Source organism: Salmo salar, chromosome ssa03 (genome assembly GCF_905237065.1).
Source record: "Salmo salar chromosome ssa03, Ssal_v3.1, whole genome shotgun sequence".
Taxonomy (NCBI): Eukaryota; Metazoa; Chordata; class Actinopteri; order Salmoniformes; family Salmonidae; genus Salmo; species Salmo salar.
In genome coordinates this window covers 63,569,127-63,585,984 of record NC_059444.1, presented here as the reverse complement: position 1 = coordinate 63,585,984, position 16,858 = coordinate 63,569,127, and the positions used below count along the sequence as shown (strand labels likewise).

The 16,858-nt window shown below is 42.4% G+C and overlaps 1 protein-coding gene across 1 annotated transcript in view; it reads right to left on the bottom strand.

The window, feature by feature from the left end:
• LOC106601099 (myoferlin) overlaps positions 1-16,858 on the bottom strand; it is a 67,974-nt gene that overhangs the window by 17,254 nt on the left and 33,862 nt on the right. The window contains exons 25-44 of the mRNA XM_014193023.2: positions 15,649-15,780; positions 15,343-15,506; positions 14,248-14,362; positions 12,659-12,761; positions 12,230-12,369; positions 11,478-11,642; positions 9,992-10,079; positions 9,495-9,572; positions 9,006-9,187; positions 8,206-8,364; positions 6,862-6,963; positions 6,478-6,639; positions 5,179-5,341; positions 4,930-5,000; positions 4,666-4,680; positions 4,433-4,531; positions 2,787-2,915; positions 2,329-2,484; positions 1,985-2,076; positions 1,516-1,686 (exon numbers count right to left, since the gene is read on the bottom strand). Of these exons, the coding sequence (XP_014048498.2) occupies positions 1,516-1,686; positions 1,985-2,076; positions 2,329-2,484; positions 2,787-2,915; positions 4,433-4,531; positions 4,666-4,680; positions 4,930-5,000; positions 5,179-5,341; positions 6,478-6,639; positions 6,862-6,963; positions 8,206-8,364; positions 9,006-9,187; positions 9,495-9,572; positions 9,992-10,079; positions 11,478-11,642; positions 12,230-12,369; positions 12,659-12,761; positions 14,248-14,362; positions 15,343-15,506; positions 15,649-15,780 (2,486 nt within the window). The remainder of the gene's footprint in view (positions 1-1,515; positions 1,687-1,984; positions 2,077-2,328; positions 2,485-2,786; positions 2,916-4,432; positions 4,532-4,665; positions 4,681-4,929; positions 5,001-5,178; positions 5,342-6,477; positions 6,640-6,861; positions 6,964-8,205; positions 8,365-9,005; positions 9,188-9,494; positions 9,573-9,991; positions 10,080-11,477; positions 11,643-12,229; positions 12,370-12,658; positions 12,762-14,247; positions 14,363-15,342; positions 15,507-15,648; positions 15,781-16,858) is intronic.

The following is a 16,858-nucleotide window of genomic DNA, read 5'->3' as shown; positions in this document are numbered from 1 at the left end:
CAATGATGTTGCTCTTGCTGCTGGTGATTCTCTGATCCACCTCTACGCAGACGACACCATTCTGTATACTTCTGGCCCTTCTTTGGACACTGTGTTAACTAACCTCCAGACAAGCTTCAATGCCATACAACTCTCCTTCCGTGGCCTATCTATCACTCCAGTGTTAATGCTAAATTGTAATTATTTTGCCATTATGGCCTATTTATTGCCTTACCTCCCTAGTCTTCTACATTTGCACACACTGTACATATTTTTCTATTGTGTTATTGACTGTACGTTTGTTCATGTGTAACTCTGTGTTGTTGTTTTTGTCGCACTGCTTTGGTTTATCTTGGCCAGGTCGTAGTTGTAAATGAGAACTTGTTCTCAACTGGCCTACCTGGTTAAATAAAGGTGAAATAAAAATTTCATAAAAAAATAAAAAAAAAACAGACGCCTCAAAAGTCCTCAACTGGCAGCTTCATTAAATAGTACCCGCAAAACACCAGTCTCAACATCAACAGTGAAGAGGCGACTCCAGGATGCTGGCCTTCTAGGCAGAGTTGCGAAGAAAAAGCCATATCTCAGACTGGCCAACAAAAAGAAAAGATTAAGATGGGAAAAAGAACAAGACACTGGACAGAGGAACTCAGCCTAGAAGGCCAGCATCCTGGAGTCACCTCTTCACTGTTGACATTGAGACTGGTGTTTTGCGAGTACTATTTAATGAAGCTGCCAACTAGACACTCTAATGTACTTGTCCTCTTGGCCTCCCACTCCTCTTTCTATTCTGGTTAGAGCCAGTTTGTTCTGTGAAGGGAGTAGTACACAGCATTGTACGAGATCTTCAGTTTCTTGGCAATTTCTCGCATGGAATAAACTTCATTTCTCAAAACAAGAATAGACTGACGAGTTTCAGAAAAAAGTTATTTGTTTCTGGCCATGTTGAGCCTGTAATCGAACTCACAAATGCTGCTGCTCCAGATACTCAACTAGTCTAAAGAAGGCCAGTTTTATTGCAGCTATAATCAGCACAACAGTTTTCAGCTGTGCTACCATAATTGCAAAAGGGTTTTCTAATGATCAATTAGCCTTTTAAAATGATAAACTTAGATTAGCTAACACAACGTGCCATTGGAACACAGGAGTGATGGTTGCTGATAATGGACCTCTGTACGCCTATGTAGATATTCCTTTAAAAATCTGCCGTTTCCAGCTACAATAGTCATTTACAACATTAACAATGTCTACACTGTATTTCTGATCAATTTGATGTTATTTTAATTGTCAAAAAATGAGCTTTTCTTTCAAAAATAAGGACATTTCTAAGCGACCCCAAACTTTTTAACAGTAGTGTATGTCTGCTCCTCTGTGTTGTTCCCTGTAGTAGCATTGTCTGTCGTCTCGTGTTTATGGCCAGACGCTGTTCTTGTTCCATTACATCTGTATTAAATGGTTCACTCCCTGTACCTGCTTCTCATCTACTGCGTTGGGCGTTACAGATAGACACATGGACACACGCACATACACACTCACATGCAGTAGGACTGCGGCAGGCCGCAGTAGGCGCCGAAGCGAGAGAGGAGTCTGTTCTCCAGGTCAATGACCGTCTCTCCCACTTTCTCATCTCGGCTGAGCAAGTCATAGTCGTACACGGCTATCTTCAGGTCTTTGTCTTGAGGGAGGAAACAGGACAGCTCAAACATCCTGACACAGGAGGAAGAGATGAGGTTAACTTGGTCAGATGCACTTATGTGTGCATTGTTGATTTCACTTGGCGAAACAACTTTATACATTTCAAAATAACTCATTCATCCATCCATCCATCCATCAATTAATTAATTAATTAATTCAACAGTTTCAGTGGCATTTTGACAGTTTTCTGTAAGTGAAGGTTTTAGTTAAAACTACCACTGTAGGCCGTCATTGTAAAATTATAATTTATTCTTAACTGACTAGCCTAGTTAAATAAAGGTTAAATAAAGGTTAAATAAAAAATGTTTACCTGCCAAACTCTGGATTGAGGGTGTTTGGTTTGTAGTCATCCCTGTCATCTTTTGTTTTCTTCCCCAAAGAGATCTTGATGTAAGGGTCACACTAAAAAGCAAAAACAAACACAATTGTTAAAATATGGTATGTGTTAGCGTGGGAAAAGGCTATATAAGTCATGTATTTTAATGAGAACTGTTGGTTGGTGAGGGGGAAGGGCAGACTTATGTAAATGCACAGCAAAAATGCTCAGCTGAAAGTTGAAATTAATCCAGCTTTTGACATACGCCTGATCCAGGATCGCGTTGGAAGTGTTCTCAGTGTGTAGAGTCTGTTAGACTGTGTTTGGCGTCCACTCACCATGCCGTTGTTGTCTTTAGGCTGCAGGTCCATGCATCGCACCACGTAGATCCTGACCAGGCACTCCTGCAACCCGCTCTCAGGCAGCTCTCTGAACTGACGTGGTGGGGCTGGCATCTCTGGGTCATCAGATAGGGGGTACACCCGGAACGAGCCCTACAGGACAGGAGACACCAGCAGGGTCAGGGGTCAAAAGTCAGGCTGTGTGTCAATACTTAGGCTGGGTTCACATATAAAGTGGAGAAAATAAGGACATTTTATCATTGGTTCTACGTAATGTTGTTTTTCCCCCCACCAGCTAGCTGTATGTGCAGGGCTTTAAAAGGCCCCCACTCCATGTCTCCTTGTTATTGAAAACAGGCTCTGGACAGAACTCCCTTCGAAAATATATCTTAACAGGATGACATGTACACATGAAGGATCATACATTCCTGAAAGAAAAAGAGGTCTGTGATCACCTTGAACTCTCCGACCACTGAAGGGTCGTCGTCCTCATCCTCAGTCTTCCCCCGCTGCAGTCGGAACGTTTTACAGAAATCTGTCAGCCCTCGGAAATCTGGGACCTCCTCCAGCTCCCCTTCATACACCTGGGAAAACACACACATCACACTGTTATACACATGAGGACACATACCTTAATATGTTGATGACAAACACGCATCACACAACCTGAAACACCTTAAGACACACACAGAGACACAGAAACACACAAATCAAAATGATTGGCTCCCTCAATAAAGATTACCAAAAAAGACAGTATAAAATAAATAATGCAAACACTGAGCTATATTGTTATTTATTCTAATACAATTGCTCAGGGAAAGAGACTTTTTTAAACAAGTAATAACAAAAAATCTAAAAAAGATTATTATTGGCACCTGTTTTAAATACTCCAGCACCCTCCCCTTGCAAGGATAACTGACACTTTTTCTAAAATGTTTTATAACATTGGAGAACATATTGGGATAGATCTTAGACTATTCCTCCATGCAGAATCTTTCCAGATCCTTGATATCCTTCCTCTACGCTTATGGACTGCCCTCTTCATGTCAAACCACAGGTTTTCAATGGAGTTCAAGTCCAGAGACTGAGATGGCCATTGCAAGATGATGATTTTGTGGCCAAAGAGCTCTATTTTCATGTCATCTGACCATAGCACCAGTTCCAATCCAAGTGCCAATGCCATTTAGCAAAATCCAGGCTGTGCTATGGTCAGATGACATGAAAATAGAGCTCTTTGGCCATGTACACCAGTGGTGGATTTGGCGTCAAAAGAAGGATGCATACGCAGAAAAGAACCTTATAGCTACTGTAAAATATGGTGGTGGATCTTTGATGTTATGAGGCTATGTTGCTTCCACTGGTCCTGGGACCCTTGTTAAGATCAACGGCATCATGAACTTTACCAAGTACCTGAACATTTTAGCCAAAAACCTGGTTTCCTCTCCCAGGAGGGTGAAATTTGGCTTCAAACAAATCTTCTAGCAAGACAATAACCCAAGCACACATCAAAATCCACAAAGAAATGGTTAATTGACCACAAAAATCAACATTTTGCAATGGCCATCTCAGTCTCCAGACTTGAACGCCATTGAAAACCTGTGGTTTGAATTGAAGAGGGCAGTCCATAAGCGAAGGATATCAAGGATCTGGAAATATTCTGTATGGCGGAATGGTCTAAGGTCTATTGTTAACAAAACCTCTTTCTCTGAACAATGAAATTAATATAAAATAATATAATTTACCATTTTCTTTGAGCATACACAATATAGCTCAGAATTTGTATTATGAATTTTATACAGTCTTTATTGCTCATCTTTATCAAGGGTGCCAATGATTTGGGACCTGACTGTATGTACAACCCTGATACACCTGAGACGACACACACAATTCACACCATCATGCATATAAGAAAACACACATTTCTCACAGCATCACCATTATACTGGTTGTCGTGTAAAACCCACCTGGGTGTTAAATATTGATGGGAAAAGTCCTATGAACAGTCCTTGTGACCATTGTAAGACAAAAGAGATAAAAAAAAACAGGTAAACTCAAACCATTCAGTCATGGCCACAGAAGTGGTAGAACGTTCTTACTGTACCTTTAGGGTGTCGTACCCTTTTTTGAGGTACGGCCCACACTTCTCGTGCTCTCCCACAGAGGCATAGAACTTACTCCACCAGTCAACTGCCTCCTCCTCCTGCAAAACAGGCAGACTCAAATAAGCCTCAATAACAGCACATTTTGACTCTGTCAGAAGTGTACAAGCCATCAAATCCTTGATTCTTTCCATCCTTGATAATATGTATTCATAAAAGAAAGGAAAAATCTCACCTTCTCTTTGTGGAGCTAAGAAAAAAAACAGAATAAAATCATCAGAATGTGTAACCACACAACACATTTTTGCTAGCCTGATCCCAGATCTGTTTGTACCATCTTGTCAACTCTTTGTCACTCATTGTCATGCCAAGCTATTTTTACAATACAGCAGAAACAGCCTGGCACCCAGGCTACAGTGCTGGTACATTTCTGATATAACAACACAACACTAAGACAAGCTCATACTGTAAAGTCCTTTATGAGTTTTACAGTAGCTACCTCAGTATTAAGGATGGGGCTATCCTCCATGTTAATGATGATGTCTCCTTGAGTTGCTGCCATCATGGCCACTAATACAACAATACACAACAGAAAAGAAGGGGGGGTAGTAAATAGATGAGGGGGGTCCAGTACTTCAGCAATGTTGCATGTGGGTGTGTGTGTGTGTGTGTATCTGTGTGCGCATTCATTCATACGTTCATGCGTATTTGTGTGCGTGCATACGTGGTTCTGTTTGTATGTGTGTACCTTTGGAAGACATGACCACCTCAGCATTGGTGACGTAAGGGTCACAGCGGAACTCCTCCAGGGAGAGGGTACACTGGCCCACAATGGGCTTCCTGCCGAACGGCCTGTGGTCCATCACCTTCAGAACGATGGGAGGGGTGTACATCTCCTCTTTGGGTAGGAGCTGGTGGGAGGGGGTGGGTAGGGTTAACCTGGCTCAGACAACTCACAGTGTTACCAGTGATACAGAAACTACATTTTACATATACATATTAGACATTTAACAGACGCTCTTAGCGACTTACAATTAGTTCATAAACTGTAGGATCAAATCGAAGACAATCAATCAATTCAACAGAAAGCATAATATCAATCAGCTTAAATGCAGAGACATTTAAACTGGTTTATCTTAATGGTTGTCAAACATTTCAACCTAAGTAATTATTTATTGGGATGTAAAATGCATCAATAATTGGGGTCCTTAAAGCTGGAATCTGTAGTGCTGATACTTCCACGTCCGTTTGAGATATTACAACAAAGACGTTATTTCAAACAACGAACGCTGTTTATTTGGTTCTGACATCATTGCAGGAACGATAGAACATCAGAGTTCGTACTAGAATTATAAAAAATTTTACCATGATGATGGATGCTCATCTCCTTCGCAAATTTTGACGTTGCAACTTGCCAAAAGGTTGCTGGATCGAATCCCCGAGCTGACAAGCTAAAAATCTGTCATTCTGCCCGTGAGCAAGGCAGTTAATCCACTGTTCCCCGAGCGTGGATGTCAATTAAAGCTGTCCTCCGCACCTCTCTGATTCAGAGGGTTTGGATTAAATGCGGAAGACACATTTCAGTTGAATGCATTAAATTGTACAACTGACTAGGTATCCCCCTTTCCCTTTCCTATCTAAAGGGAAATTGCTCAGTTCTGCCTCCAGGACAGTAAACGTCAACCTGCGGGGCGACCAGTGACGCCTTTCGTGGATTTTAGCTTTAAGGATTAGCCGAGTCCCAGATCTATTTGAGTGGTCTTGCCAGCTCCTATGGTCATTGTCAATGTCAAACACAAACATATCTGAAACTAAACAAGTTAAGTATCACCTTGGATACAAATCTACAGTACGTATCCATTTTATGGTGTACAGTGAAAATACAGGTAAATACCACTCAAATATAGTACATTCATGTCACGTTCATTCAGTCACTTTGTTTACGTCGAGAGCATTTGTCTTTTCTTTCCAGTCCCTGATATTAATAGTATATCTCATAGAGAGAACTGTTATACAGTACACTGAGTTTGAAGGGAAGTTGCAGTACCACTTTAAAGAAGAGGACAGATCCGGGGAAGTTGGGGTTCTTCTTGATGTTCTTGATGACGGCAGTCTGGATGACCTCCCCCCCACACTCCACCATGAGACTGGGAGAGGTGACTGTGGCCAACTGGTAGGTCTTCATGTTCCTCAGACCCCAGGCTAAGATCTAGGACACAACACACACACACACACACACAAGCACAAGTGTGCATGTACACACACACACACACACACACACGTGAGAAAGAGAAACACAGAGGAGAATGTGTATGTGTCTTCATGTGTGTGAATGTGTGTTTGCGTGTGTGTGTGTTGTGTGAGTTCATGCATGCACAAGCGTGTATGTGAGTGTGTGTTTGATGGTGTTGCAGACTGCCTGAGGCCTCACCTCGATGGCGGTAAGCTGTACGACAGGCCTGATTCCCTGGGGAACCATGTAGAGCATGGCTCCTCGTCTGGGGGGCACCAGGGGCAAGTCACTCTCATTGGCCTAAAAGTAATACACATCAATCAATTAAAAGTATTTTATATCGTGATGTTCACAAAAAGTGCTCTACAGTAACTCGACCTAGACTGGAGTTGGTGGAAGTTGCACCAACCACTGACACACAGATATTTTCCACCCACCTGGCACTTGAGGTTAGGTGTAGAGCAATCTGATCCTAGATCTGTGGTTAGGAGCTACTTTCACCTTACAAACACTGCAACACGGGGCACTACCCAGCTAGCATATTTGTTTTATTATGGTTCTCTGAACGTTTCTCTGGCAGGTTTTCTAAACTTTCAGAGAATAGAAATTCTAGGTTATTTGAAGACAATTAAATAACGTTCTGAGACTTTTAATAAAACTGCTAGCTTAGTTTGGGTTAACTGTTTTGAACTCCAAGCATAGACAGGACACATGAACATGAATTTACTTAGGCATTAATCATGCAAACACATTTATTTTTTTATTGTGGCACAGCGTCAGTGAGATGCAAACCTATGAGCTTCTGTTGTCTATCCATGGAATTAGCTCACTGCACCACCAGGTTGGAGATAGCATGCCATATTTTTTTTAAACTCATACAAAGCTGTTAATTTTAGTCTATTCAAACAGACCCCATTTCAAAGGAAACAAGTACTCATTAAGAGCAGGTGTGGCCAATTAGTGGGCGCGGCCAACAAACCTTAACACACTTAACAAGATAGAGGATAGAGAGAGTTTTGTTGATGCTGAGAAGAACAGAATGTATATGTTTTTAATATACATTCTAAAAACGTTATGTGCACGTTACAAAATACGTTTTCTTAACGTTCTCCGAACTATTTGAGAACATAACTTTAAATAGAACCATGAGGAAACCTGTAGGAAAAGTTATTCTGAAGTACTGAAATTCCCACAGAAGAATGTTGTTTCTTAACGTTCTCGGAACAATTTGAGAACATTCCCAATGTCAAACAAATTGGAGAATGTTCCTAGGACATTACCAGCATTTTAATTGAATGTAACCATCTTTGAACTTTTAGGAAATGTTCTGTTAAAGTAAGGAAATACCAAGAAAATAAAGTTTTTTGTCAGGTTCCTTAAATGTGCTGAGAATGTTCCAAAGCCAAGTAACTATCCTGCACCATTCCCAGAAAGTTGCGGGAAGGTTGTATGCAAAATAACCATAGGACCACAAAGCTTTCACCAAGCTCTAAGAAACATACGGTTCTCAGAACATTATGTGCTAGCTGGGTAGTACTTTACCTTCTCTTTCAGCAATAGTTCGGCAGCCACCAGCATCTCTCCTGCGTTGCGGCCTTTCTTGGTGACGGGGAACCACAGCAGTTTGGGGGAGACCACCGTGTCGAGGTTCAGCTTCACCACAGGGGGACACGTACAGCGACCCATGGCCTCGTCTTTACCCTGAGAGTCAGACACAGCACAGGGATATGTAGCATCTACATTTACATTTTAGTACATTTAGCAGACACTCTTTTTCAGAGCAACTTGCAATCAGTGCATTCAACTAAAGTAGGCAAAACAACCACATATCCAGATAATTTCAAGTAAAATCTTCAAAAATGACTAGCTAATAGTACAAGAGTAACAGTAAAGAAAAACACAAACAACAGTTATTTTGGTATTTTTTGTCTCAAGGACAGTGCACTCATCCAAGATGCTTCCAACATACACACTTAAAAAAATAAGAATAACAGATAGCTAGACAAGTATCAACTGCTTGCACTAGTCAAAAACAATGGTACCGAAATTTTCTTGAACTTAGAATATGACACTGTTGAAATAGACAGGGCTGGATGTGACTTAACAGGGCACAGGTAAATAAGTCCAGGTGAGCAGGCAGTGGATGGAAATTGATGGGTGTAATGTATTGACTTGACTCGGACTCACAGGATTCATTGAAATGTACTTAGTGGTGGTTACACACATTGACCACATACATGTACATAAGTGTATCACATGTATGTACAGTGCTCGGCTGGTATTGCACCACTAAGTGTCACCACTAATACACTACAACTGGTAGGGTAGGATAGGGTACATACCACCTGGTCACTGTCATAGAGCTCCAGCACCACGTTGGGGGGGTTGTGTGCAATGGTCTGGGGGTCTCCATAGATCTCGATGTCATTAAAGATGAGGGTCTGGTCCCAGGTGGGGTTCAGAGTGGCCCTGATGACCTCCGTGGTCTTACTCACATGGAGGAAGGACACATGGGCGTAGGGATCTGAAGCAGGAGACCAGAGCACAGTCATTGTATTGATACAACTGATTTAATCAGCTAGTGGTTCAATTACAACTGCTGTGAGGATCGGGTTACGCTTCCACCTCTCTCTTTCCCCATGCAAGGCCAGTGGAAACAACCCAGTCTGTTCCCACTAGTATTGCTTAGATGTTTCAAAAGTGCTAGCCAGGAGATTGTGGACGGTGCTCAATAACTAGCTAACAAACAAATGGTTTGGATGTAACAACCCACTTGGTAAGTTGAAAAAAAGTGAGCTATCCATTTATCTACATTTTATGATGTTCCTCACCTGAGAAGCTGTCCCTGTCCATGGCAATGAGATTCCTGGCCTGATAGACATACACCCTCAGCTGGTACATATACGACCCTGAAGAGAGAGCGATAGTGATTTAATGTAATCTGAAAAGTGTGGGCCCAGACTTCCTGAGAGGAAGAGCAGTGGAGGAATCTGAGGAGAAATCAACATTTAGGCCGCGGCCAGACAGAGATTCTCCGTAAAAAACAACAACATTTGGCCCAGTGTTTTTTTAAGCGGAGTCATACCTTCACGAACAAAGGAGATGATGAATGTCTATCTGTCAACAAAAAAATGCTGATGTTGTCCATCTTGTTATGTATGCAACTCGTATGCAAAATGTGGAAATGATTTTACTTTTTTGATGGAAAAACTGGACCGTGACCAATGCTTATGTGTTTTTCATACTCTTTCATCTATCTCTGTATGGCCACAGCCTTAATCACTTAATCAATGTTTGCAATCAGCTGGCATGGGTCAATGTTACTCACGGTCAAAGTTACAGGAAACGGTGGGTGTGTTGGCACCAAACAGTCTGGCTGCATCCTTCTTACTGGCCTTCTCATCAACATCTACCCCCTGTAGACAAAACACAGAGACTATGTTTACAAAGACACCCCCAGTCTGACCTTTTCCCACTAATTGGTCTTTTGACCAATCAGATCAGCTCTTTTGCCAATAAGTGGGAAAAAGATCAGAATTGGGCTGCCTGTGTAAACACAGCCAGAGAGACAGAGACCAGATCAGAACAGGACTAGCAATGCCTTCATTTGAGAGATGGGTAATTCTAGAGTGGTGAAAGTTGAATACATGTCTTTATTTTATAGTTATCACTTTATCATGATCATCCATTAGGAAAATATGTGCATTGATTACAAGCTCATCATGACATGACATCAGGACATAATAACACAACCAACACAAACATGGCCCAGTCCAAAAAAATAAACCCTAGACCCTACCCCCTAGACACATAGAAGATTTTAGATTATTGGACCCTGCTGGAGCTATAACGATATTGCTTAAATCTATCCAATCCTCTTGAATCTCCATAAGTGTCCAGGGACTAGGGGTTTGGGTTTGTTTCTGGATAGGGCCCATGATGGTACAGCAGCACAAATAGCACACCACCGTGAATAAATAAATAGGGCATGAGTCAACTCTGGTCTAATCTGTGCCTTTTGAGTGCGTTGCCAACCAGGATCACTGGGCAGGAAGGGGCAGATGGAGGAGAATAATGAGAGGATATTATAATCAAGATAACACACTAAAAGGCACTTGGCCAAATTCCATTTTTATTATCATGGACTGGGTTTCCCAAAACCTTTTGATGGGTTCTGACTTTTAGATATGAAATACACGTGTTCATGTCACTGAGGGAGAGAGGGGAATGTATAATGTTTACATTCTGTCGGGATATGTTATTGGTAGCCATCAGGGATCCTATGGGAGGAGAAGAGACACAGTCTGGTACAAGTCAACATGACAGCCGTGAGTTGGGGAGGTGTGAGCAATTTGGGCAGAGGTCAGGTTAGATGAAGTGAGGAAGAACATATATCACTAATCTTCTGGATAGCAACAGAGGTGTATTGGAGGTTCTGATGTGTAACGAGGGGCTCAGCATAGTAGAAATGATTAAATACCAGTGCTTGTGTGAATATGTTCCTTGTCTTATGCAGCTGTATGACCCAGTGGGTGAAAAAAATGAGCTTTAATAAGCATCTGTGAGTTTTTTACTCTGTTTATCTAGAACCTAACACTTTGTAACTAAAGTAGTACTTTATTTGTCTCCACAACCCAGTCACACAGCTGAGAGAGAGCAACAATTATAAAATTGATGATTGATAGTCAATCTTCTGCCCATGAAAAAACAACATTTGTAAAATGAAGCACTTTTGATGTGTGGCATGAGAGTCTAGTTTAAGTCTAGCCTTCCTGTGTAGTCAATTGTTTTTGAACTCAGAAGAAGTTACTGACCAGCGCCCCCTCCAGTCTGAAGATGGCTGACGCTCCTATCCCATCTGACGGAGCCATCTCGCGTCTCCAGCGGCGACGGCGGAATGTGTCAGACGAACGCTCCTTCCTGTGGAACTTCCAGCCAATCAAGGACGAGTATTCCCAGCCTTCGCCGGGATCCCGCCTCTGTAGAGTCAACGGAGAGGCAGTGGACAGTGTGTAAGAATTTGAACTTTAGCACTTGAAATTGACATACAGACACACACATACTTCCACTCTACCCTGCACACTAAACATTTTCCTGCTCTCTTCTTCTATAACCTCTTCCTTCTCCTCCATCCTCCTTTCCCTTCTTCTCCTCCTCCTTCCCCTCTTCCTCCTTTTCCTCTTCATTCTCTTCCTCCTTCCCCTCCTCTTCCTCTTCTATAACCTCTTCCTTCTCCTCCATCCTCCTTTCCCTTCTTCTCCTCCTCCTTCCCCTCTTCCTCCTTTTCCTCTTCATTCTCTTCCTCCTTCCCCTCCTCTTCCTCTTCTATAACCTCTTCCTTCTCCTCCATCCTCCTTCCCCTCCCTTCTCCTCTTCCTCCTTTTCCCCTTCCTCCTTCCCCTCCTCTTCCTTCTCCTACCCGCCTCCTCTTCCTGCTCTTCCTCCCTTACCTCCTCATCTTCCTTCTCCTCCTTCCCCTCCTCCTCCAACTCCTCCTCTTCCTTCTCCCTCCCCTTCCTCCTCCTCCTCCTCCTCCCTCCGCTTCTCTTCTTCCTCCTCCGCTCACCTCAGGTGCTGCTTTAGTGTCTGCTATTTTCCTGCGTGGTCGTAAGAGTCTCTTCCTGCGGTGGATGTGGTACATCTTTTCTGCTGCTCCCCAGGACTTGGGCTTGTCATCGGGGGGAATGGTGACGCCATACTCCCAACCTGGTACACAACACACACAGTGACAAACGGTATACAGAGTCAGAGGACATTCAGCTTTATACTGTAGTATCATATTGGTTATAATAGGTAAAGTCAAAATACAGTACAGAAGAGGTGTATCAATTAAATTGTATACAATACAGTGCCATATTGTTCTACATATGATAATGCAATCCTTAAACAATATTGATTGTTTGAAACAAGTATACACCAGTACATTATAAAATCAATTCCAGTGTTATCATCTGGGTAATGGATATGAAGGAGAATAATTCCAGTGGTTCTTTACCTTTCTCATCCACAGCCCTGTTGCTGTCGAAACTCCAGTCATCCTCCCACTTCCAGCCAGCAGGACACTCTATCTCCCCTGGACTCTGGCTCTTCTGCCCATTCTACACAGAACAGTCGCAGTCAGTCACTGTTAGTGTGTATCCTGTATTTCTTTTCTCTCCTTCTCCCCTCACAGGTGACAATCATCATTCCCCCAATCAGAAGACAGCCGCTCCTCTTCCCTCACCCAATCACAGCCCCTTGGTTTAAAACTCTCTCTCTCTCTCTCTCTCTCTCTCTCTCTCTCTCTCTCTCTCTCTCTCTCTCTCTCTCTCTCTCTCTCTCTCTCGTGAGTACTATTTTGTTAAAGTGTTGTTTGGTGGGAAAAGGGGGTACTAAGACAAGTCGCCCATGGGCATACATTACCCGTAGGAATACTTTGTCTAAGTACCCTAGTTAGAACTGTGCGGACCACCCACTGTATTTTTGGTTAGTTAGCTAGCTGTTGTGGAAATAGGCTAGTCTAGCTTAGGGGTGTTTTTGATTATTGTTTCTTTGCTTGGGTCCAGCTCAGCCCCTTTTCTCACACCCCTTTACTGTGTGTGTAAAATAAACCTTTTGAGTTTGACGGTAGATTTCAGTTGTCTGTGGTTTTTGGTTCTCACTGTTCTTTATCACTATTATAATTTGCATGATTTATGTTACGGGTCTCATTGCCATCCCCCCCTAGACTGCTGGGCCAAGGGGATTCGTAACAGTCACTTCCAACATTACACAATGGCTGTATATCAACATGTGACAATGACACCACATACAACATCAAAACAATACAGAGACACCGTTTATAAAAGTAGGGAAGTAGCACTTTATTTTCCCCTCTGGGTATTCTGTGTGGGAGGGATTGATTCACATTGGTTTCTAGTCTCCTATCAAGTATTTAACTAAGCCTCTATATATATGGGATTCACTGAAACAAGCACGATTGTGGTAAAAGGTAGCTGTCTGTGTAAACTCCCCGACACCAAAACAATAAGCATCACAGTTTGAAAACATCAAGGCTACGCAGCTTAGCCTGAAATCCAGACCTGTTTTCATTCCTTGTACTCGGTGTCATATGCCTAACAGTCTGAACATTTGCAATTTCAACGTTCAATATCCAGAATTTTAAGAACAACTATAAATACTGTTATTAAGAAACAACTTTTATTTTATTTTTAGCTACAATTCTTGGCATGACAAGGAGAGACAAAAAGTGGAATGGTACTCGGGCTATATGCAGCTCTCAAGGGAAACATGACTTAAAACACGACAGTGAGTGATATGTGCATTAAATGAATCCATGGAAGAGCACCTGTCGCTACTTAGTCTAGTAGATCAAATTGCATAGGAAACAGGCTAAATGGCTTCAGTCTTCGTTGGCCTCTTTTCGTAAGAAAAAGAGAACATAAAATTTCGTCCTAAAAAGAGAATTAATGTGACACTGAGGGGTCAGCTTAACTTCTCAGTGTTACATATTTCTTCCCTCTTGTAGATAGAGGGGTCTGAGTACAGGCGACAGGGTTGTCTCTAGCAATAGTGTGTGTGTCTGTGTGTGTTGCTCTGTCTCACCACGTCTGTGAAGGGGTCGGCAGCAGGCTTCCACTCCCCGCCAATGAAACGTGTCTCGTTCTGGTAGACCTCGTCTGTGAACTCTGTGTGCCCCGCGTCTGCTTCTGTTAGCAGGCTGAATCACACAGACACACACGTTTGTTTGACTATCCTTGTGGGGACCAAACAATTGATTCCCATTCAAAATCCTATTTTCCTTAACCCCTAACCCTAACCCCTAACCCTAACTTTAATCCAAACCCGAACTCCTAAACCTAACCCTAACCCTAATTGTAACCCTAAACCTAACCCATAAGCCTAAAATAGCCTTTTTCCTTGTGGTGACCGGCGAAATGTCCCCACTTGTCAAAATGTTCCTGGTTTTACTATCCCTGTGAGGACTTCTGGTCCCCACAAGGATAGCAAAACGAAACACAGACATACACATCACAAATAGCGGGCTTGATCCCACTAACCCATCGAGTACTGGCAACTGGAACTTAGACCAGGAACGCTAACTTCTAGTGGAAAGAAGGTAGGATTACAGAACCACTGAAGAAATGTATTGAAAGAGGTCAAATCAACCAAATCAATCAGGTAACTGTGTCTGGGGAAAGGTCAAATCAACCAAATCAATGAGGTCTGGGGAAGTGTTTATATAGGAGTACTATGAGGGGGATGGTGTTGTGCACTCCTGATTTAGAGGCAAACAATGAGGACTTAGGTGGAGTGGATGAGGTGGAAGTGGGACTATTGTGTACTGAGTACTATACTCAGCACTATGACTCCCTGCACATCTATAGAGACGGAAAGAGGATGATTCCCTAACCACAACCACAGACAATGTCAGACCAAGCTAGATTCGTGTGGGTGGAGTAGTCCAACTGAAATGTAAACTACTGAAAACAAACAATGAAAACAGGAAGTTTCTACTTAAATTCAATTATTTATAGCGCTAGAGATCTCCCACACACCATCTATCAGGGTCCACAAACTTCTGTGTGTGTGTGTGTGTCTGAGTGAGTGTGTGTGGATATGAGTATAAGTATGCGTGTGTGAGTGTGCGCGTACATGTGTTTGTGTGTGTGTTTAAGCATGCCAACAGGTCACTCTCACCCTCTCTCGGGGTCGACGAACCACTCGCCTTCCCACTCCCACGCCCTGGGGGGCATGAAGCGCTCCTGTTTCAGCTTCACCTTCCCCGTCACGTCAGAGAACTTATGCCGGCACACCAACCCTGTGGTGCCCCACTTCCCAAACACCTGGGCCTGGTTCTCATACTGAGGGTGAAGAGGGAGAGCGAGAACGAGGGGGTGAGGGAAAAGAGATTTGTCAGCATAGTAAAGACCAGCTAAAATACCAACTTTAGGACTGTAAAACAAAGCATTGCCACAAAACCAATGTGAATAACAATAATAATACCATTTCTGCGAACACACTGAAGGTTCCCTCTGAGAAGCTGTTGAACTTCTTCTCATGGGCAGAGAGCCCCAGCCACATGTTGACACGGAGCTGGACAGGGATCTTCACGCCTTTGTTTTTGTCCATGGGGTACTGGCCGAAACAAACAAACATCAAAACGAAATACTATACATCGGGGTTGAGCGGTATACAGAGTTTCATATCTAGCACTAATCGGCGTTAGCTACCTTTAGCTAACCGGCTAATGTTGAAATTATATTGACGGTATTGAAAATCCTACCTGGGAGTTTTCGAAATTCACTGGTATTTGGTATATACGGTATATCATCCAACCCTACTGTACATCACCTATGAAAACGGCAAGTAGCTAAGTGCATGTTATCTCCGAATGTCTATGCCATATCTCAGGTTAAACCAATGCACCTGCGTTTAAACAGATCTGCCCCCTGGACTCTTCCTCTCTTCGCACTCTGACAGACATTGTCATTGGACATTGACACAAAACTGATTGATTTTGAGCCTCTTCCCAGTAGCCAAAACTGAGAAAAACTGAGAAAAACTAGTTGAAAGGACATCACTTTCTGATTATAATGACGTCATTTCAACCAGTTTCGCTTTAATATCCACTAACAATGTCTGTGGCATCAGTTTTAAGTCTCTGTACACCTTAGTAATAACTGCATGAAGACTGTCTTGGTCCTGCTGCAGTATTCCTGTACTATTATCATACCACTATACCAGGGGTAGGCAATTAGACTCAGCAGCGGGCAGATTTTTGTCGGATCGGATGGTCGGGAGCCGGAACATAATTAGAATAATTTGTACACTGCAAACTGACCACAACTAATTCCAAAAAGAGATTGTATTTGAAAATAATTATTTCATACCTTGATTACATTGAGACATGATCACGCCACTTTTTTTTATTTGTGTGAATACTTGGGTACAGAATACCTAAATTAATTATTTTTTTACTGCAATTTTTTTTTAAATAATACAAAAATCCTTTATTTATTTATATATATTTTTGCCATAAAAAAACATTGAGTGGGGTGGGGGTAAAAAAAAATCACTTATGGGCTGGTTTTAGCTCGTGTGACACGTGTTGCCGACCCCTGTACTATACTTAAACAATAAGACCTGAGAGGGTGTGGTATATGGCCAATATACAACAGCTAAGGGCTGTTCTTACGCACGACGCAACACAGAG